Raw genomic sequence first — 22,901 nt, forward strand, 5'->3', positions numbered from 1 at the left:
GAAATTTTCAAGAGTAGTCTTGATTTTTAATTGATTTGAACCAAAATGAGAAAAAAATGCATATTGCTTCATAGAGGAATTCTAAACTGAAGGGCGCCCCAAAAAACCAGCTACAAGGGTGCCCCCATTGGATCATCTCACCAGAGTGCATTTATTATTCTTTTATTTTTATATTTTTCTGTGCCATATTAAATGAACTTTGGTGAGATGGTCCAATGGGGCCTCCCTTGTAGCTGGTTTTTTGCAAGGTCGCTCTTCAGTTTTACCATTCCTCTTCTTTGCAACTTCAGATTAATGTTTTGTTAGCTGGCCAAATTATTAAGAATAGAAACAAAGCCTGCCATTTTTCATTTTTTTTTGCTTTTTTTTCTGAACCTAATCAAAGTATTATTGTTCTCTTTCTCGTGTGGAATTTCTCTTCATAGACTAACTGTGAATTTGCACATTTGCCCGGCTTGCAGTTGAGCTTGAAGGTAGTGGATCAAATGCTTAGGCTTGGTTGGGAAGGCGACGGACTTAGTCCCCTCATTAAATGAAGACTCGACCCGTCGTGTTTCTGTTCTGAGATGGGGATTGTGTAAAATATGCCCCCTAAAAACAAGACTGGCTTAGGCTCAACCATGAAACCATCCGATGATTGTTGAGGTTAGAACTTGGTCCAAATGCGTAATCTGTATTTAGCTGAGGGTTTTTCTGTGTAACATATGTACCCATCACGTGCGCTTGGGTCGATTTTATCTATACGGTTTATCATTTGTGGGTTCTTCCACTCTTTTTGCCTTTTATCAGAGTTGAAGGTTTTGTATCCTTTATAGTTTTTTTCTGTAAATCTTATTTTATAGTTTGATATGAAATTCTGAACTCTGGTGTACCCTCTATTTCTCCCTCACAGTTTTATTATATCCCCTGCTGGGCATTACAGGGTTGGCTGTTTTAGCCCTTGTCTGAATATTTTCCAGAATCCAAAATCTACATCAACAAAGCCATGCTACATAAATTATGAAGTGGCAATTAATTTGATTCATCACAATTAACTGGTCTGGTGTTCATCTTCCAGACCCTGAATCGCTGGGTTTTGGCAATGCTCAAGGTAATTGAGAATGGAAAACCCATATCCTGGTTCTTTTAAAACCCATAACCTGGTTCTTTTAAAAAACAGAAAAAATGGTCATGTAGCTGTTTTTTTTTTTTTTTTTTTGAGACCCCTTGATCATGCGTATAGTCAAACCAGGCCGAACCTAACGTGAAAGCCCTTGTGCAGCATCCATTTTCTTGTTTTTGAATGATAAAAGGAAGCCAGTTAGTGGCCTTATGCGTATAGTGGCCTTATGCTTATTACATTGGGGTTCAGGCCGAATTGTAATTTCATTATCTAAAGAATGGTTACGGTTCGTCCCATGTAATTCTAGGTGTGATTTGATCACATAGTTTTGTTCTGGACTCGAATTTCCCCGGTCGGTCAGACGGTTATCTTGTTGGGTTTGTAACTACTGTCATCGTTCAATAGCTGCATTTCAAGGGAAAAAGGCAAAACGAATGAAGCCAGTTATGATCCAGTTCCAAGTAATAATACGTCTCATCTTCATCTCCTCAAGAACAGATCCAACACAACCCAAGTACCATACATCACAAATACCCAACCAGAATGAAAATCTAAGAAACAATCTCCCATTCAGGCATTTCTTCGAATAGGAGGCGATCGTAATTCAAATGCTAGCACGCTGCAATCATGTCAGCCACCAAATTTTGAACAAAAAGGCCCTTGTCAACTCCGACCTGTATGCTTTGGCCCGTGTCAAGATTGAGTCTCCGAGAACAGCCCAATCAGAAAAAACCACGATAAAATTTATTTTAAAAAAACATCAAGCCTATAGAAACAATCCATTATAATAGAAAACAGGATATTAGTCTTGCCCTGTTGTTGAGCCTAGATGATAAGTTGATAAAATCAATCAAGCTTGCAAGAATAATTAACACAAACTTAGTTCCCAAGTATTAGGGGCTTTAAACGAACTCAATCTCAGGTGAATAACCTCATAGATGGAGATCCAGAGTACAACAAAACATTCTAATTCTCAGTAGTTTGAAGATCAATCTCCACTAGCACAACCCCTGCAACCACAATGGACGCACTCTATAACCTTTTCTTCTCTCAGGTGTTTGGGGACTCTGCACACACATGTAGTTGCAAAGTTGTGATCCCGTGGCTGTATGCATCGCAAACAGCAAAGGCGTTCGTAACCAGGCTGAAAATCAAATGCAGCCCACAAAATTAAAGATGAAAAATTCACATCACAACCCAACAAGAACAGGAAAAAAAGATTTGAAACCAGTAATAAAGGGTGAAAAATCACTTGTAAGAAGTCCAAGAACATCGAAATAAGGAAAACTAAAGGAAAGAGAAATGGTAATAGTAGTAGTAAAACTACAAAAATGACATCAAAACATAGGCAAGAGGAACCTTTTTCCATTTCGCAATCAGATTACGATCGGCATAGCCTTGATCCAAGCAAAATTCATAAAGCTCGTTGGATATTTCCTTTCTTCGGTAGTAAATGTCATATACGTAACGGCTCTTCTGGTGGGCAATTCGAAAAATGGACCATAATGCTTCGCACTTTCTCTTGCCATCATTTGAATCATTTTCGGCTGTCCATGCATATAGAAATCATGTCAACAAGCAGGTATTGTACAGCATATAATTATAAACAGAGTTCATTATATAGAAATAAATTGCATCACATAAGAGATCAACCTTCTCTCATCTTTCCCTCTAGCTCCCGAAGAGTAGGTTCAATTAGTTCCCATCCATTTGGATATTTGACACGGTTTGTCTTTACCTTTGGCATTCTTCCACTTGTAGTCGATTCTATCAGATATCAATCCTTGAGAAGAAAGAAACTGGAAAGTAAGATATTGTTTTTAATGCAAAGAAACTGGAAGCAAGATTCATCACATTATATATTCATTTCAATCCTAGTAAAAAGAATATCACAGGCAACTTATCTAGATATCACCAGCATGCCCAACATCATCTAAAGACAAAACAGCCCCCTCTACATTCCAAGCTAAAAAATGAATTCCACTAAATAGCATTAAAAAACAAAAATTATAAGCACACTCCCTTGTTCTGATAATGGCAGTCGTAAATTATTAAATACCTCTCTGATTGGCATTTGACAGCCCTTTGAGAATTGTAACAGATATTAACAGCTACTTTAGAAAAGTGTAAAATGAAGAGTGACATTATCAGAAAGAGGCACAGTGGATATCATCTCCCAACTAAAAAAAAGTCTCAGAAACTTTGCAGAATCAAGCTCAAATATTGTGTAGAATGCCACCCAAAATAGAAAATCATCAATTAAATCACATCTGGTCAAATGGACCATATTTTTTTAATTACTTGGCTGGTCCTGTTTGTAATATCTTCATTGTTTAATGAGAACCATCTTTTATTATTATTATTATTATTTTAAAAAGCTTCCAACCATGCAAGTAATTAAAAAAATGCCTATGATGCTTTTTCCTTGATACCCCTCCCTACCAAGGCATCGTCAAGGAATGGAAATGCCACTTTAGTTGCTAGACCAACCTTCATACCCCGTAGCTTTTCTATAAGGGATATTGTAATATGTAGATTACCAGGAAACACCAAGCAAATAAAAACTAAAAAACCTCATCAAAGGCCGAAGATAAGTCCTAGATGCAACCTGTTTTCATCAACTACATATAAATGTCAAAAACTTGAGAATCTCCCACAACACTAGGCAGGGTGACCATGAAAGAAATTCAGTATGTAATGCTCCTACTGCTTCTACCTTCCACCTAAAGAGCTGAGTCCACACATCTAAACATCCCACTCCCATGCTACACCAACCAGGTGGAAATATATTATGTTATTATGAAATGCAAGTTCAATTCCCAATCCAGTTTGGAGGGTTCCATTGTCACATGCAAACAGCTGAGCCCATGCATCTAAATATCACACTTCCATGCCACAGCAATCAGGTGGATACCTATTATACAGTCACCATTTCAAAATGCCAGGAATGATGCAGAAAAAAATGTCCTCTAAAGATGAACATATAATAATCAGTAGCCATCTTGCTGTGTATTCTTTTTTGTTTTGTTGTTTTTTTTCTTTTTCCTCTTTTAGCTTATAGATGTTTCTATTGCTTTGAGGCCTCCTCGGTCTTCATTTTCTTTTCTCTTGTTTCTATTTAATGATATCTTCTTACCATTCAAAAAAAAAAAAAAAAAAACAATAGCCATCTCATCATCTTAAAGAACGGGCCCCTCCAACAGTTTAAGGAGCCTCTGAAAACTTGTGGTGCCATGGAAAAGACGAAAATGTACAAAAACCCATACCATATTTTTTTTTGAAAATTGACATATTTCATTAATATTAAGATAGCAATCGGGGCCAATAGTCCCATCCTGCATTACAAAATATTAAGGTGGTGTGGACCGACATGCCGTCACCAGTCCAAGGGATAAAGAAAGCAGCACCCGGACATCTATTCAAATTCACCCACCATCCATGTCTTCCCAACATCCACTTCCTTTACCCAAAAAACAATTAAAGTTTCCCAAGAATTCCATCCAAATAAACTATTACCCTATAATCCCGTTCTACTTCCTTGCTCTTTTTACATTTTCTCCATCCAGTCATAAACTAATTTCCGGATCCCACAAAAATCTATCAAGAACCCCCTTTTTAAACAAAACATCCAAACTAACTCTAGAACAAGACTGTCATGCACAGTCGCTCAGCTCCACCAGTAGAATCCCAATGTCTAGTTCCAATTCCATATCTTCAGAAAAATAATCTAGGCGAACTGCTGATAGGGGACCTCTTCTACCGGAGACATCCGGAATTTAATCAGTTCGGATATCTTTCGAATGCAAAGTGTTTGCTTCGCCTCTCATTCTAACCGTCTCTGGTTATTCGCGTACTCCAAACAACCTCGGAAGAAAGGAAGTTTGTAGACTGGTATACATATATCCTTTAAATTGTAAGTACCTGTTACCGGGAAAAATTCTTCGGCAATCATCCAATAGTCCTCTTGAAATTTCTTCCATTGCCTTTTAATAATTCCTTTAACTTGTTCATGGATGGTGGGAGCTTCCGCCGAGGCTTTTACCCGATTGTATTTCAAGTTGCGGGCCCACCGGCGATGTTGAAACCACTCAGAACAGTCCGGAAAATCTCTCTGTAACCTCTTAAAAGTTCGAGATTCCGAAGGAGAAGAAGAAGCGGCCATTTTCCAAAACGAGATAACCTAGAAACCAGTTAGACTCGTCTTCATTATCATTATGTCATTTAATAAAATAAACCACCCAAAACTCCGTATCCTTGGGCCCACAACCAAATCTCGAAAAAGATTACAAGACTAGGTTACTTCCCTAAGAAGGCTAAACATAAGGCCGACAAAAAGAACCATCACCACCCTACAAATAAAGAACCACCTGTACCAAAAACCGAGGGTAATACGGCGGTGATAAGACTTATTCTTTGCCACTGATACACCTCCCTAGAAATCTGCATTGCATAAGTTGGAATGCAACACAATTCTACATATAATAATCATAATCCAAAAGGTTACATTTGGAGGGAGGAAAAGGCCTTTCTCCAAGCCTGATGACCCATCAGGTGATGCAAAGCTTGACACGTCCGAATCAGCCCATATTTTGGAGGGGAGAATGGAAAGTCTTGGCCCAAGAAATTGCTCAAAAAACTTCCCATTATTTTGTGTGTTTTTGTTTTTCGGAGTTTTTTAATATTCTGACTTTGACATCTCCTCTGCTGGCCTTTCATGTCTATAGTAGTATCCATGCTGCTTCCCTTGGGCTTGTCCTTGACTAGAGAGTTGGTGAAACCACCTTGTTTAGGCAATTGATTTTGAAATTTGAATTTCAACGGTAACCCAAAGGATTCACCCTGGTCAGGGCCACCCGGTTGACCCGACTGAGTTAAAGCAGCTTCCGAGTCCTTTTGCCGGATTGCTCCACTATCAACTATCTTTACATTGTCTGCATCCTTGCCCAAGCTCTGCTTTACGGCAGGCACCACAGGCCGATGGTCATGAGACAAAGGATCCGAATCCAAAGGATCACCCAGGGAAGAAGAAGCCTTATTCAGTGAATCCAATCGCTTAGGAGGTCGAAGACCTACACCAATTTCGAAATTAAATGTCCTGGACCCGAATATGAACGAAAGGCTCAATGTCATCCGATTTCGAGCGAAGGACCAACATTGAGGCAAGGTTCATTCCTTCCACATTGACTCTTAATACTTTTCCAAAAATCCGGCCTAAAGCTTCAATTATTGATAACGCCCATACATGAAGAGGGATCCCTGTAAAGTTGATCCAGACTGCCTTCTCCTCTTGATTGATAACCGGGCTCCAAGCAGAGAGGGAGGAAAGAAAACTTCGCAAGCTTTGGCTTCCATCTCCAAGACCTTGGTAGCCATAGCTTCATTGGTAAACATGAATAAGATCATATTTGGACCAAAGAGACCCGGTCTAGGGAGAGATGGAGTTTTCCAATGAGCTTTAGCACGGTTCCAAATGTCCATAGGTTCCAAATAACCCCTTTTGGCCTGCTAACGAAGCAGGATTTGAGAAGGGTGCTACGATCCTCCACCTCCTTTCCAGAAATAGTTAGGGTTGGAATCCCTCCGATGGGACTAGATATAATGTCCCCAGAATCCGGCCAAACCTTATCGGGTCTTTCCTCCGAAGACTTTCGCCAGAATTTGCCTTTCCCTTTTCCAACCTTACACTGCCTACATTTGCTTCGCCATCTGAAGTTAAGATAACCACAATCGGTGCATATCCAGTCTCCCTTCATTTTACATTTGGAATAATCTATGAAAGTTTAATTGAGTAAAGTGACCAAGATCAATATCTCATGAATCTTGTTGATAGGACCTGCCATTATTAACCATGATGCCGACAAATTGGTACAAATCTCATTTACCAGTCACTTCAGAGAAGAGGTTTTGTGGTTTCCATTTGCCAATTGGAGAATATGCTACATAGCTTATCAACCAAGTTTCCATATCCTTGTCTACATAGAACCTCTGCTCACAAAAACATGGATCAAGTTTCTTGCAAAGATATTCCTTTATAGTTCAAAACTTATCTTTCATCTATTAAAGATGAATGCATTGAAGGACAAGACGCAAAAGCCTTGTCAAGCAAGAAGTGCAATATTCATGTATACTAGCTCATATTAGTTGTATACTACGTTGGTTTTTTTTTAATGGTATACTAACTCATATTAGTTGTATACTATGTTGGTATGTGTTACATATGAATTACATGTGAAATGTTGTGTATGTAAATATTTATATGAATTATTTGTGAAATGCGGTATATGAACTCTCAGACATGTGCAACAGTGCATGTCACTACGTGTTTGATGTTGTTAAACATTAAAAATGGTTTTCTTGCTCATGTGATTATTTCTAAGTGTGCATTTGTGCATGTTATAGAATTTCCTAAAGTTTCATCTTAAAATTCTATCATTTGCTTATATTTCCATACGCTTCCGTGATTTTACAAGATTTCCATCAAAATTTTCAACTGAAATTGAAAAGTTTCTGTCCACGGACAGAAACGGAAATTTAAAACCTTGTCCTTTGCTTAAGAGAGTAGAGAAAATAAATCTCATGAAAAAAATCCACATGAGGTTCGACTGTCCAAACCCGGCTATCCTCATTTAATGTCGAAGAAGAAACCTCCTCCAACAAGCTAACGCATGGCATAACAGGACATCACCTAACCAAAGATCAACCCAAAACCTCACACTCTCCCCCTTTCCCAACTGAAACCTAATACTTGACAAGGCCTCCTTCTTAACTTGACAAATTGACTCGTGAACCTTTTTCAGGGAGAGCTAATGCTTGTTAGGTATTTTGGGTTGACATTGCTTCACACCCAAAAAGAAGCGAGCTACGCTCTTACTAAACTCTAAACTAATAGGACTAAGCTTGGAGCTTGGAGATGGAAGTCTTCTTTCGTTTCTCGACGGTGAAGTAGATTTGAATAGTTGAGTCGTGAGTAATCTTATTACTGATTATGGAATCTTTTCCAGTTTCACTCGGTTTATAGCCTTTCCTCAATCAAAATAATAAAATTGAGTTCACTTTTGCAAGCTCTTTCATTATTCTTTTTGTAAATAGAATACTTTGACCTACCACTCTACATTCCCACCATCCCTCCCCATATTTCACAACTATAACCTTTCTCCAATAAGCCTCCTCTACAAACCTCCAACAGCATTTCCCTAACAAGGCCAAGTTTCCAACAATTGGGTTCCCTAACCCTAAAACTCACACTTTCTTCCAGTTCACCTAATGTTTAATATTTTTCCCTTCCTCCTTACCTTCCCACAAGAAGTCCGTTTGGAGCTTCTACACCTTATGAACTACGCCTTTTGGCATCTTAAAGAGGGCCATAAATGTATGGCGGATTTGAGAGGACCGCCTTCATGAATGCCACTCTTCCCCCAAAAGATAAGTAATTCATCTTCCACCCTACTAACTTCTTCTCCATCCTCTCAACATCAGAGACCATAAATCCTTAGCTGGCATACTCACCCACAAAGAGAGTTCAACATATGACATAGGAACGGTATCAACTTTACTACACATGATCCCCAACAACAACCCCACTCTCTCCATTGGCTCCTTGATAATGATTTAGAAGGATGGATCTGAAATACACTCCTTGATTCACCCTCCACATCTAGCCCCAAAACCCATCATGTCCAACATGTACAACAAAAAGATCAAATCCACATAGTAATATGCTTTATCCATGTCGATCTTGCAAACAATGTCTCTCTCCCTTTAACTTCTATAAGTCAAGACATTCATTAGCAATTAGCACTCCATCAATAATTTGCCTTCCATACGTAAACGCCCCTTGTGTTGGAGATATCATTTCCCCCATCACCCTCCTCAATTTTATTAGTCTTTGCAATAATCTTATACATACTTCCCACCAATCTAATGGGCATGAGGACCTTTATCTCTTCTGCCCCCTCCTTCCTAGGGATAAAAGAAACAAAGGTGTAGCATCGTGTTAATACGGCCTCAACACAAAGAACTTCACTATCACCTCCATAATATCTTCCTTAATCCACCCTCAACTATCTTGCTAAAATGCTATCGTAAAACCATCAGGGAACGGTGCCTTCTCCCATGGCTAAGATTGCATTCTTTACCTCTTCCTCAAAAGCCCGCTCAACCCAAGTAGCAGAGCTAGGCACAAGCCTATTGAAAGTGATATCTTTAAGATCTAAACATAAGCCTTTTGAAGTTGCCTATAAAATGTAACCACTTCCTCTTCGATCTCCCTTTAGTCCTCAATTGTTCTCTCTTGCACTTTCAAAATCTCTATGTTGTTCACTCTCCTTCAGGTGTTGGTAATCTTATGGAAGAATTGGACTCATACCCTCTTCTTTGAGCCAAAGCTCTTTAGATCTTTAGCTTCCAATTTATATCCTCGAATGTCAACATTTCTTCATATTCCAGCTTCAATGACAAATTTCTTTCAATGTCCTCACTTGTGAGACCTTCTCTTCCTCAATCAATTCCATATCCCGCAGAGCATTCATCACTCATTGCTTTTTGTTCCTCTCTGCAGCCATATTTCTTGTCTTCCATTCCTTAATGAACCTCTTCACATGTTTCCATGGACCTCATAAACTTTCATAACGTAACTTCCACTTCCATGGGAATTGAAGTTAGGACCGAAACCAAAGTTTGATTCCATGATTGGCAGTATATCAATTTTAGGACGAGATGGCCTATTGCCTATTTCACATAATTGAGGTGTATCCATCCTAATATCCTTATATAATAATAGGTCATAACAGGTTACATAATGGAAACTTAAATAGATAATGTAGATGTATTGTCTAATTCCTTATTGGAATGGGTTCGATTAATCGCGGGTAGCGATTTAGATTGCCTTATAGTTGAAGGAGATTCACTTAATGTGATACAGTGGATGAGTAAGGGTGTGACATATCCGTAGAGATGTGATGATACGATTGAAGAAGTTCTAGGTTGAGTCGAAGGCCACTCAGTTACTTTCCAGAATGTGTAGAGGTATTCAAATAGCAAAGCCGACCCCTTAGCTCGATTTAGTAGCACTAGGCTTGAAATGGAGCTTTTTGAATTTCTTCCTCCTTTATCCCTAATTTTCTACTCCTTTATTTTTTTTTCCTTTTGTTTGGCTTGTATCTTACCACCTCGGTCGTTCGGCTAAGCCCTATTCCTAATAAATCATCGTCATTCAAAAGAAAAAGGTGTCTAATTCCATATAAAAACGGTTACTATTAAGATCACTATAATAGATATTGTTTTATTTCCACATAATTTCTCCCAAAGACAACATTGAGCAAGTTTCTTGTGCAGATGATCTTTTACAATTTAAAACTCATCTTTCATCGTATTAAAGGACAAGAAGCGAACACCTACACCCCACAAGGGCAGCATTGATGCTCATGTACATTGTGTATGAGGGGTGGCCCACACCAATATGTATTAGCCTATTAGATATGGCATTGGTCTCATGAGATAGTTGAACACGAGTCATCTATGTTGCATAGACCAAAAACCTAAATTAAATCATGCATGAGGATAAAATTGGAACATGGATAATCAATTGCAAGAGAAATATTCTCTGTTGGTTGTTCCAAAAGGGTTCATCAAACCCATATTACCGGCTAAAATAAATACACCCTAAACTGCAAATTCTGAGGTTTTCTGAGTTTCGATTTTCCAATCTTCGGTTGAAGAGCATCAACATTACAAGATAAAACTATTGCAGAAAGAAGAATCATATCTGCAAACCTTTATGTGACGGCTTGCAGAAATTATGATGTAATGTTGAAGGTATTTGTGCCAAGAAAAGGCTAGAAGAACAAATGAATGAAAATAGAAAGGAGAAAGGTTACCAAGAACTTAAACGCCTCAAAAGCCATTGTGGAGGGGAACAGAGACGGTGTTGGCTGACCAAAAATAAAACATCATGTTCTTGATAATAAATGGGATGCCTTAAGCAATGTGCACGGTGCGTGAGACCGTGACCCAATAATGCCACATACTAAACAACCCTAGCCCTAAAAATTTTGACCTTTAAATGGATCATAAAAAAAATTAGAAAAGTATAAATAAATTGGATGGTCAGGATAGTCCTAGTGGAGAGATTTTGGGACATGGTTTATAATCTGAGTGGATTAACTGTTTAGATCATAGAAGATGTTGGCCTCACTTGTACTTTCCCCTTCTAATATATCCTAACGATTTTACATTTTCTTCAATGTTTATACATCTATGATCTATACATGTAATTCACACGTTCTTGGGTTGCGCCATTAGAGAAAGCTCGAACAAGGCAAACATTTTTTCATGGTCTTGTACTAATAAACACCTTCAATTTCAATCATTAACAATACCACTAATTGACAATTAAATGGAAAACTCTAGATTACATTTTAAGTTAGAACAAGGAAAAAAAAATCAAGATCTTGTACTAATAAACACCTTCAATTTCAATCATTGATAATAACCTATAGCAAAACAATCAAATAATTTAATATAATTTCCTTTCATAATGGGTAACACAAAAAACAAAAATAGTTAATGGGTTCTTGGGTTAAATCAGTTTATATAACACCTAAGAAATCAACAAAAAGACAATAATGAGAAGATTTGGAAAGGGGTTTTTACCGTGAAGAAGAGGGAGTTTGAACAGTCTCACTACCTGAGGGTTTCGTGTTGGTGGGTTTTTTTCTTCTTCTTTATCTTCTTCAGAACAGGAGAACTCACTTTTATAGTGCTCTCTTGTTTAAGGCATTTGCAAAAGACCGCATCAGTTTTATGTATATTTGTAAAAGACCACCTTAAGTTTTTCAAATTCTAAAGTTCCTCTGCCGTCATGTCTGAGAAAAAGACAAAACTGCCCTTCGAATGTGAAAATGACAAAAAATAATGCTCACTACTTATAAGTAGGGCTGGCAATTTCACCCGAAAAAACGGAGATCCGCCCCGCCCCGCCTCGTTTGGGGTGGGGATTCCCCGATTTGAGAGGGGAAGGGGATTTTAAAAATTCCCCGGTGCGGGGAGGGGGGAAGGGGAAGGGGATGGAGTTGTCCCCGCCCCGCCCCGTTAATCAATGCCATTTTTTTGTATATTTTTAAGTGTTTTTTTTTTAGGAAAACTACTAGAAACTCTGTGGATTAGCTACAAGATTCCCCCAAACATAAACTTAGCTTGTCTTTTCCTTTTAATTAGCTTCTGAGAGCATTTTGGGAACTATAATAACCTTTTGACAGATGTTGAAATAATAAAGACAAGCTAAGTGTATGCAATTATAAAAAAATCGTAGTGCCAACATCGGTAGCCAAAATAAATTGTATTTTTATTTGGTTAGGGTTTCCTTAATTCCTTCCCACGAAAGAAACTCTATTGTCCCCTCTTTTTTTCGACCTCCTCTCTCGCAGAAGAGACCTCCGTCGAGCTCGAGCCCTCCGTCGGCCTCTCCTCTCCGGCAACCACGCTATCTCTGGCAAGGTATGTGGTCTCTCTCTCTCCAATGATCTATTTGGGCTTATAACGCCTGTTGGTGCGACTGCTGCGAGGGCACTCAAGTCAGTACTTCAAGGGATTTTGCTATCTTCTGAAGAGTAAGAAATATTTCTCCTTCGTCTATGAGTATTTTAGTTAATAACATTTTTATATATTGAAATTGCATCAAGTTGATTAGGGACACCCAGCATTAGTGTATCAATGGCTAAAGAGGGGGTGATGTTGGGGCGGGGATTTTGTCCCCGAAGGATGCGGGGAGGGGAAGGGGATTAGATATTCCCCGCGGGGAGGGGGATTCCCAACCATCCCAGCAGAGGGGAGGGGAAGGGGAAGGGGAGGGGGGGAATTCCCCGCAGAGGGGAAGGGGTAGGGAACCCCAACATCCGGCCCTGACACGCCCCGTTGCCAGCCCTACTTATAAGTAACAAGAGTGCGTTTGGATTGCCGGAATTGGAATCCGGGTATAATTGCAATCCGCCTAATTCCGAAGTTTGGTTAAAAAAATAATGGAATGAGGGGGGTTGAATGGACACAAAGGAGGAATTAGAGGGAGAAATGCCGAAATCTGTTGGTATTTTGATTCTGCCCCTATCGGAATGGAATTTTTATTAGATTTTTTTATTAAAATTTTAATTTTAATTTTTCGGGAATCAGAATATGATGTCGATTCCAATTCCTAATTCCAGCAATCCTTTTTTTTTTTTTTTTAGAGGGCGGGGGGGGGGGGGGGAGGCTGGGCTCGAACCTCTGACCTCTAGGTTGAAGAACAGAGCCTTGACCATTGAGTTAGAGGTTCAATCCCTTTCTTTTTTAACAATTCCAGCAAGGGAAATGATATATCCGCCCCTTTTGATCACCAGGAACACCCCCTATCAGTGTTTGTGGCAATCAAGGGCATTGAATTCTCCTGACATAAGTACAACAGCCCCTCTATCAGTGTTTGTGGCAATCAAGGGCATTGAATTCTCCTGACATAAGTACAACAGCCCCTCTTGAGTCATTGATACGCTGACAGGAGGTGTTCCTGGTGATCAAAAGGGCGGATATATCACTTCCCTTCCAGCAATCCTAACGCAACCTAGGGCTTTGTTTTTCTACGCTTCTCAATTATCTTTCCTGTTTTTGGTTAGTTCCTTTAGACGGTCGATAACTTCTAATCTTCGATCAATTTCACTCACTCCAATCCTCAATCGTTTGGGGGAATTTGAGTCTGAAAATTTCATCGATTAACACTTATCAGAGAAGATTAAATGGGAAATCAGGTAGATTAAACGGGATTGAAGGGGTGCCTCTCATTTGATCATGCTTTTTTGCTTGTGTTTCTCTAATTGTGAAATTTAGTGAAGAGATTCTAAATTTTGTTTGTATTTCATTCATGAAATCTGATCGATTAACCCGCATTTTGACTCACAATCTTAAGACAAATGTGTTGGGTTTTGATTCCATGTCTCCATGGTAATGGTCTTTTGGAGTCTTACTCTGTCCTCTAATTGGAGGGCGTTTGGCAGAGAGAGAGATGGAAAACTTCTCACATTAAATGTGATCCGGGTTTTGATTCCATGGTAATGGTCTTTTGGAGTCTTACTCTGTCCTTTGGCAGAGAGAGAGAGAGGTATGCTAATATGCCAAATTTATAATCTTTACCAATAACAAGCAGTTTGCTAATTCAACTTTGAAACAATAATTAGATATCTGGAAACTAGAATACACACATAGAGCAAATAAATGACAAGCATGGACTTCATAATAGTTATAAATTATCCCTATATTGATGTGAACAAAATTGTTTGCTCTCTCTCACGATGACGTTAATGGCATTCCCCTTTTCTCTGCATTGAGCACTTTCCACCAATTCCACAAACTCCATTTCATCCTCCTTTCTTCATTCCTCAAGAAAATACTTATAAAATTTGAGAGCCCTCTCAACTGAATTTGTGAATTTGTTAGCACGCATTCAACCCTTAACGCCCAAATCGGTTGCCACCTCGCCCGCCACCTCTTCTATCAGAAAAACCACCACCACGGCCACGGCCACCTCTCCCGCCAGAAAATCCACCACCTCTTCTGTCAAAAGAACTACCGCCGCCGCCTCTTCCTCCTCGCCATCCTCCACCACCACTGCCTCCTCCCTGTTGATCTTTATCTTGTAAGGCTGGCAACTGCTTTAAGACCTCAATGTTCTGACCTGTAGGAAAAGCAATTGATAAATTATATCAACAGTTTATAAATTGGGGCAATCAGTTAAAATAGACCAGCAACCAATAAACAATTATGGTAGAACATTTTTTCAGTTCCAGTTTAGAATTATTTTTGCTTGTTCATGGGGATGACTACTGAAGGAAACCTGCCTCTTCTGATGATTGAGAACTTATTTTCCCAGGAGCCCTATAAACCCTAGTTAAACATTTTGACCATATTTATTGCTTCCCAGTTCTTTTTTTCTTTTTGAAAATTATTGCTTCCCAGTTCTAAAAGGTGAAGGAATGCCATTTAAAAAATATTTGATGAAAGTGAGTTTGGGTGAAGTTGAGAGACATAGAGGCCCTAGTTCTCCAGTATCAACATAACATCATGAAGTCTAGAAAAACAAATGGGAGGGCTGATGCCATATTTAAGAAAGCCGGGATCCTGTTCTTGCCATCAATGCATTTCACCTATTTTATCCAAAATTTCATGGGTTCAATCATTTGTACTTGCATTAAAGATTGGGCCCTAATGATTATAAATGGATAAGTAGTGCTCACAATTCCATCAAGAAAATACCTGCTATAAACAAGTTGACATCTTCAGCCGGCACATCAAACACCGCACCCTTTCCATCAGCTGTAAGGGAAAGACCTCTCAGCTCATCAACCTTTTCCACCGGTACGAATTCCCTCAAGACCCTAAAAGCAGACCTGAGACAATTCAGAAGAACTAAAATCAAGCATAAATAATAAGAACTGCAGCAACCCCCTTCCATTCCGCTCTTTCAAAGCATTCAAAATTCTCAAAGTGGTGGTCGGTAGTCCATTCAATAAATCCACTTAATCACCCATAAGTTCTATAGTAAGCCAATAATATAGTTCAAGTGTACAACCGTCTTGGACAAACCAACATCTGTAGAGGTACTGAGTGATAAACAACACAGGTTCAAACACCTAAATCTAAGAATGTATACAAGGTTAAAACGCTCACGATGGAGTGTAGATGCTTCGTCCAGTTTCAAGGAGTAGAGTCACATAATTCTCCATGGAAGTGAGCAGCGACCTCCTAGTTATTTCAGTATAACCCTGCATCAAACACCCAGGTTCAATATATGTACACATGTACACTGGCTTGGAACCATTAAAAAAAAACACTGGTTTGGCAGTAAAGAGAACAAGAAGACTCACAGCAGTCTTTGCAAGTGCTTTTGCAAGCAGATCCACTGCTGATAGATCAGAGGAACTCAGAAGTTCCTTTGCAACTGATCTGAAAATTGGAACCACACTGCAGTTTGCAAGAAATTTATCAGTACAATTTCTAGTAGTTTTTTTTTTTTTTTTGGTTTGAGGAGATACAGTTCTAAGAAAATAAGGATGGAAATACCTATCAGAGACTTTGGATATTGTTTCAGCTGCCTCTGAACCAGCTAATTTAGCAATATCGGCAGGCTGGGGAGCTGAGATGTGCTCAAATTTTACACCCGACTCTCTTTCTATTTTAGAAACCGCAAACGATTTTTTTGGATCAAAAAGCAGCACAGCAACTCCAGTATTGCCTGAAAATTGCAGTCACATGTCAGCAACTTATCAGGTAAAACTCTCAACCCATAGCAAAGTGCTAAACTTTGAATTTACCCGCTCTCCCTGTGCGTCCTGACCGATGGATGTAGGCTTCCACATCTCGTGGTGGCTCACACTGAAACATGTCAACGCATATATTAGATTCAAGCCAAAGTTCCAGCATATTTTAAAGCAAACTATAAGACAAGAAAATAAGTGCAACCTGAATAATTAACTGGACATCATTGATGTCCAACCCACGCGCTGCCACATTTGTGGCCACCAGAACTTGGAACTTGCCAGATCTGAATCCAGCAAGAGTAGACTGAAAAAATGAAAGTGCTCAACATTAAAAAAAAATGGCAAAATTTAATCTCTTGATGACAACAGCAATTAGATGCGTTTTACAGCTAATAAACAATGCCACAGTTTTGCAGTTGAGGAGAAATTGCAGATAAACATCTACCATTTCTTTCTGTGTATGTCACAAATACCATTCTCGGGAATGGAAAATCTCGGGATACATTAATTATTTTTTTGTGTGTTTATATCGAGAAAAAAATTATACAAATTAAAATATTTAAAAAATATAAAAAAAATTAAAGAAATAAATATGAAATAAAAACATCGTAAAAATATCAGGATAATATCGTGATATTTTATGATAAAAAATGAAAATATTGCTATATTTTTAAAATCTCGGGATTTTGGCGTTTTATCAAAATTTAGCAATTACAACGCGATATTGACCAACTCAATTTAAAGGGTAGAGCACCATATTTTCCAGTAACAAACAGTATACTTACTTCACGTTGAGACTGCTGTATGTCTCCGTGCAATGCTCGGGCTCCAGGGAATACCTCAACAAGTTCAGAGGCAGCATTCTTTGTCTCGACAAAAATAATGGTACGGCCTCCACTGAACCAGAGGAATCCCAAGTAAAACAAAATTCCATGAATGGATAGAAGAAACTAGAAAAAGACGATTCAAAAAAAAAAGGAGAAGAAAGTAGAAAAAGCTGTTAGATAGAATAGCTTGGAAACAACCAACCTGCTATAACAACGAATAATATCCGGGATAAGCTTGGTTCTCACTGAATGAAAGCAGGGAAGGGCAATATGTCTAACACTGGTACTAGCTTTCATTTTCTCATTACCAACAAGATCAATGGTTTTCTTCTGAGAATTAAGAAACTTAGAAGCAATCTGAAAAAATGCATAAAAGAGCATCAGATAGACACCAAGAACATTAATGGGAAAGAGAATAGTAATGTCAGAATAAATATCTGATATCAAGACAGTATAATGTATTATTAGCCAGCAAGGTTGGATTAAAAAGGACCTGCTTCACCCACGGAGGTAAGGTAGCACTAAAGAGAAGTGTCTGGACTTTGGTTACATCCTTAACCTTCCCTGCAAGATCGAAGGCATAGGAGGTTAATTCTTGTCATTCAAACCTATGAAGAGAGGCATGTAAGCCCGTATGTAAGACAAGCATGTAAGCCAATCGTTAGGAAGTTCTATAGAGTGTACTCTCTCTATTGGGTGTCAACATCTGTACCACGACGTTAAGATTATTTGAACTAAAAAGTTGAGTGTCTGAGCTCAACAATTTCCATATGCTGGAGAAAGACTATTTGAACTTTATTGAGGGATAATAATACTAATTAATAATTATACATGGAATGTTACTCTTCAATATTGGTTGAAATCCATTAAATGTGTTAGAAGTGTTTCCATTAGAATCGAACAGAATAGTAATACAAACTATCTTATTATGGCATGCATCAGGAGAATCATACCAAGAATAAGTTCAACATCTTCAACGAAACCCATCCTCAGCATTTCATCGGCCTCATCAAGTACACGGAATATCAGAGAGCTCAAGTTAATAGTTCCCCTTTCTAGATGATCCTACACCAGATAAGAATGGAGGATAAAGCGCAAGTGAAAAAAATATATGGAAGAGTTGATGAATTCATAATATGTATAGTTTTAACTATTAACATCAAATGGTCAGAAAACCAGACAAAACAATTGTCACCTTTATTCGGCCAGGGGTTCCAATAACTACATCAACCCCTCTTTTCAGTGAAATCTCTTGAGAATTATAAGGTGCTCCTCCATATAGACAGCACGAAGATAATCCGACTGCTCCACCATAAATCTGAAAATCCGCATGTACCTGGAAAAAAGAGAACTCACACACTGGGGATAGAAAATAACTAGGAAAAGAAGTCTACAAAAAATACACTTCTGTTTGTACCTGCTTTGCCAACTCCCTAGTGGGTAGTAGTACTAATACGCTTGGTGGCCTTCCATAACCGGTCTTCCTTGATGCCTTGGCATGCCCATTTGTTAAAGACTCCAAAATCGGCAAAACAAAGGCCAAAGTTTTACCCTATTACAATTATAAAAGTGTTAACATGGATAGTTCAAGCTATTAGCATCATTCATAAAAGACCTGAGCTCTCACAAATGCGAGTCATTTACAAACTTAAACGGTTAACTAGAAACGAGAACTAAAGAGAGAATGTAATCGCATTACCATGATAGAGGAAGTAAGTGAGCTGAAGTTATACCATGACACATAATATATTGAATATTAGTTGGAAGAAAAAAACAAAAAAATAAGTCATTACATTTAGTTGGTAAACTACATTTTTCTCTTTAAAGACGATATAAACCATACCATGGTTAGAAATATCAGAGTATTGTAACGCTGATAAGTATTTGTATTGGTCAAGGCAATACAATATTCATCAATATATCCCTAACAAATATTGCATCACCCATTTCAAAATAATAAAAAAAACAAATATAGCATCACAGCTGTCAATTGTAGGCCATACCGGCCGATATTTAAGCTGTATCATTCATATCGTTTATATCAAACTATATGTGAGGGTGAAACAGTTTGTGGTTAGCAGTGATTCCACACTTGATGAAGATGAGTTGGCAATCGGGGTCAGGCTCCACAATGAAGCAGCCGCGCTACTTGTGAATTGTGATCACAATTACAAATCTATCCAATATTTTTTTAAATACTGCAACATTTTGCAATTTTTTTATAAATGAAAAATCCCAAATTTTACTTGAGATTCTGAAAAAATCATCAAGAAATCGCCATGTTTTTATTTTTTACTCCAAAATGCATTATAAATACAAATAAACTATAACGACGGATCACATCATCTACACCAATTTTTTTTGAAATGGCATCAACACACCATCTTTCTTTCCCAATCTCTTGAAAATGCAATACAAATGCAAATTGCTTATATATGAATGCTGTTAAGGATTGATCAGCTCTCTTCGTTGATATGTCACATTTCATATCTTCGTGAAAATCTTGTTGCCCCTTGATTTTAGACAGTTAGGCACCGTGAAACAAAACATCCAAGCACCTACAATGAGCAAGTGAGCTTTAAGAGTCTGCACTTGAACACACTCATTCTTTTCCCTGTTACTTAAAAGTCTACACTTTACAACACCACTCTTTTCCAATCTTCCAAAAATGAATGACAATTGTTGCTAACTATAGATCTGTTCTGTGATATGTCTTATATTTTATAACTTTGTGAAAATCATTGTGGTTCCTTGACTGTAGACAATTAGGCACGCACGATTAAACAAAACATCCAATGATCAACTAATACAACGAGCCCTCATCGACCTCGTTCATGGTTTAAACTTCAAGGCATGAGATCTCTTCTTGCCCAACACCCCCACCCCCCACCCCCCCCCCCCCCCTCCTCTCTCTCTCTTGGCCCATAAGACCTTTCTGGGCTTACGAAAGCGAGACGGAAGACCAGGATATGCGCAGCTAGGAGGTCTCTTCTTGCATCCCCAAGCAATTGGTAATTGCTTGAACTCTTTTCCCACAAAGTGCAATGCACGTCTCCTCTAGGCATATCAACACGATACCAAAAAAAAAAAACATGCTTTCCACAAACTGAGGAATTGGTACATGCATACTCAAACTACCCACAATAAAACCTCGAATCAATGACAAATGCACCAACCTCCAAATCAATTGAGCCAACCAGAAACTGGAATCGAACAGTAAAGGAAAAGAGGATCCCCTTAATGAACCCACCACCCCCTTCCACACACACAACGAACACAAACAAAATACTACTAAAAAAAACCTCTTAAGAGATCCAGCAAGAATATAGAAAACGAAACCTATCGATTTCAGTGTAAAATAAACAGGACATATAAAATTAAATTCCAAGATATACTGGCAAGCAAACGACAAGCAGATACTAATCAAAATTCAAAATCAAGTTAAAAGCAGAAAAACACGCACTATCAATTACAAATAAAATCATACAAATAAAAAAAAGAGAGAAGTGCGTGATATTTCTCAATACCTGACCAGTGCGAGCTCGTCCGACCAAATCAGAACCATTAAAAATGATATCAAAAGTCATAGCCTGGATAGGAAAGAGCGCTTCAATTCCCTTAGACTTCAGCATCTCTCTCAGCGCCTTAGAGATTTGAAAATTCGCCACAGCGTTAGGGTTAGGGTTTACAACTCCATTCACAGTCACCTCTCCCTCCTCATCAGCCGCTAAGCCGTTCACCTTCTCCGACAACCTCGGCTTCTTCGAAGAACCTCCGGAAACTTTCTGGCCGATCGGATCTCCGATCTCGGAGCTCGTCTCGCTTTTCTCCTCCTCTTCTTCCTCAGAGGCCTTTCTTTTCTTCTTTTTACTCTTCTTCAAAGATCTATCCAGAGAGTTTTCACTGTTTGTTTCCTCGTTTTCTGATTCGGTTGGCTTGGATTTTATTTTCTTAGAATTCTTCTTCTTGATCTTGTTCGAATCAGTTTCTAGGGTTTCTAGAAGCGTGTTCGACATCATCTTCTCCTTCTTCATCTTTCTCTCTGTAGATTCCTCGGATAATATGAGAGAAGGCATGAGGAAAATGAACAGAGAGAGAGAGAGAGAGGAGTTTTCCTGCCAAGAGAGAGCAGAGGAACGGCGGCAGGCGAAAGAGAAGGAAATTAGGTTAGGGTTTTGGGTTTTATGTGTGTGGAGATGGATTCCGTGGTAGCGTTTTTCGCGTTAGATTTTTTTAGATATTGATATTGGCACTATCATTTTCCGATAATTACACTAAATTATGTTGTCTTTTATTCTTTAGCAGCTGTCAAAGGTTAATTTAAAATAAAAGACAAGGTGATTTCGTCTCATTATTAAAACATGGTAGTGTAAATAGTATTAGTAATTTTTAATGGACGAAGAGAAAGGTCTCTTGATCTCGACACCTACTGAGCCCCACTTCTGCCTCGTGTTCGTATAATCGTATCCAGCCGTTGATCAGAACGACAGCTATGCGTAAGTAGACATGGCAAACGGGCGGGCCGGGGTTGACCCGGCCCGTACGGGTCCGGCTCAAACGGGCCGGATCAAAATGACTAGGAAAATTTTACAGGTCATTGAGCTTGGACCCGCACCCAGACTGTACGGGCCGGGTCGACCCGCGGGTCACCCGGATTTTTGACTTATTTTTTTAAAGATTTTTTTTTTGTATAGGGATTCGCTAGCCACCTTCACGGATGATAGTTTTCGGCTTGTCGCCCATCCTTTCCTGCAAAGATCGGAAGTACGATTTGCGCAAAGGTGGCTAGCAATAAATAATAGCAATATATAATAATTACTAAGTTTTAAATGAAAAATTACGAAAATGAAAGCAAAGTATAAAAATTACCAAAAGAATGTATTAAAATATGACAATCACCAAAAAAAAAAGAAAATTAAAAAATTATGACAATAAAGGAAAAAAAAAGGCCAAAATAAAACTTTTGTACTTCTCTACGGGCACCCGCGGATCCACCCGGCCCGGCCCAGTTTTGACGGGCCGGGTGGACCCGTGGCTCAATTTCAAACGGGTCACAGATTGGTGACTCGGACCCGGAATTTACGGGTGGGCCGGGTGGACCCACGGGTCCGGGTCACTTTTTGCCAGGTCTATGCGTAAGGTCAGATGCCATTGAGAACACTTTGATCAGATGATCTAGGCCATCGATCCATTGAGCCTTTGTTCAAGGCTCTACCTGGAAAATCTAAACCGTCCATTCCTATAATCCTTTGTCTTAGGTGCTGATGTTCGTTCATGTGGGTTACCTCGTGATGCTCGCAAGATCCCGATCCACATATATTTCCTAATTCATTGGACACAAAGTTAACCTCTCAGCATATATTGTCTGGCTTTTGCAGGAGTGAGTTACCACATAGGCTCACTTTTTAGCAGATTTTGTTATGTTTAGGGGTGTAAACGAGCCGAGGCTCGTTAAGCTCACAAGTGAGGCTCGGGCTCAGCTCGGCCAGGCTTGCGAGCCTTACCGAGCTCGGGTTATATTATGTTCACACCCCTCATCTTCCCTGGACAGCCCTACTAGTGTAATTTGACTACTTTTTTTACACTATGGGGGGTGGTCCTAGTAACAAATGGGGTTCCAAAAATGAAGTGACATATTTTGCCCCCCCCCCCCCTTCACTCCATGGACAACCCTTTTAATGTATATATTAATATAAT

At 38.9% G+C, this 22,901-nt stretch overlaps 3 protein-coding genes across 5 annotated transcripts in view; 1 reads left to right on the forward strand and 2 right to left on the reverse strand.

The window, feature by feature from the left end:
- Nucleotides 1–949, forward strand: part of LOC143877147 (WD-40 repeat family protein / beige-like protein) — an 81,217-nt gene extending 80,268 nt beyond the window's left edge. Inside the window, exon 32 of the mRNA XM_077379018.1 lies at nucleotides 462–949. Within this exon, the coding sequence (XP_077235133.1) occupies nucleotides 462–536 (75 nt within the window). The 3' untranslated portion in view covers nucleotides 537–949. The remainder of the gene's footprint in view (nucleotides 1–461) is intronic.
- Nucleotides 950–1,827: 878 nt separating this feature from the next.
- LOC143877155 (protein BUD31 homolog 1-like) lies at nucleotides 1,828–11,886 on the reverse strand. 3 transcript variants are annotated; one of them, XM_077379045.1, is made up of 4 exons: nucleotides 11,787–11,886; nucleotides 2,756–2,885; nucleotides 2,462–2,649; nucleotides 1,828–2,246 (listed from the first exon to the last, which is right to left on the reverse strand). In XM_077379045.1, exons 2-4 carry the CDS (start codon nucleotides 2,847–2,849, stop codon nucleotides 2,091–2,093), a joined length of 438 nt encoding a protein of 145 aa, XP_077235160.1. In that variant the 5' UTR covers nucleotides 2,850–2,885; nucleotides 11,787–11,886; the 3' UTR covers nucleotides 1,828–2,090. The 3 variants fall into 3 exon arrangements, with proteins under 3 accessions (XP_077235160.1, XP_077235152.1, XP_077235144.1); XM_077379037.1 differs by having other exon boundaries at nucleotides 2,756–2,901; nucleotides 11,753–11,886; XM_077379029.1 differs by having other exon boundaries at nucleotides 11,753–11,877.
- Nucleotides 11,887–14,223: 2,337 nt separating this feature from the next.
- LOC143877173 (DEAD-box ATP-dependent RNA helicase 7-like) lies at nucleotides 14,224–21,378 on the reverse strand. Its single transcript, XM_077379057.1, has 14 exons — nucleotides 20,732–21,378; nucleotides 18,622–18,756; nucleotides 18,400–18,540; nucleotides 18,158–18,269; nucleotides 17,698–17,768; nucleotides 17,407–17,561; nucleotides 17,163–17,274; nucleotides 16,580–16,681; nucleotides 16,432–16,492; nucleotides 16,181–16,352; nucleotides 15,985–16,081; nucleotides 15,788–15,882; nucleotides 15,374–15,507; nucleotides 14,224–14,795 (listed from the first exon to the last, which is right to left on the reverse strand). Exons 1-14 carry the CDS (start codon nucleotides 21,278–21,280, stop codon nucleotides 14,572–14,574), a joined length of 2,160 nt encoding a protein of 719 aa, XP_077235172.1. The 5' UTR covers nucleotides 21,281–21,378; the 3' UTR covers nucleotides 14,224–14,571.
- Between the last annotated feature and the right edge of the window lie 1,523 nt (nucleotides 21,379–22,901).

This window comes from Tasmannia lanceolata, unplaced genomic scaffold (genome assembly GCF_043159265.1).
Source record: "Tasmannia lanceolata isolate RefF3 unplaced genomic scaffold, GAP_Taslan_0.1 ptg000002l, whole genome shotgun sequence".
NCBI lineage: Eukaryota > Viridiplantae > Streptophyta > Magnoliopsida > Canellales > Winteraceae > Tasmannia > Tasmannia lanceolata.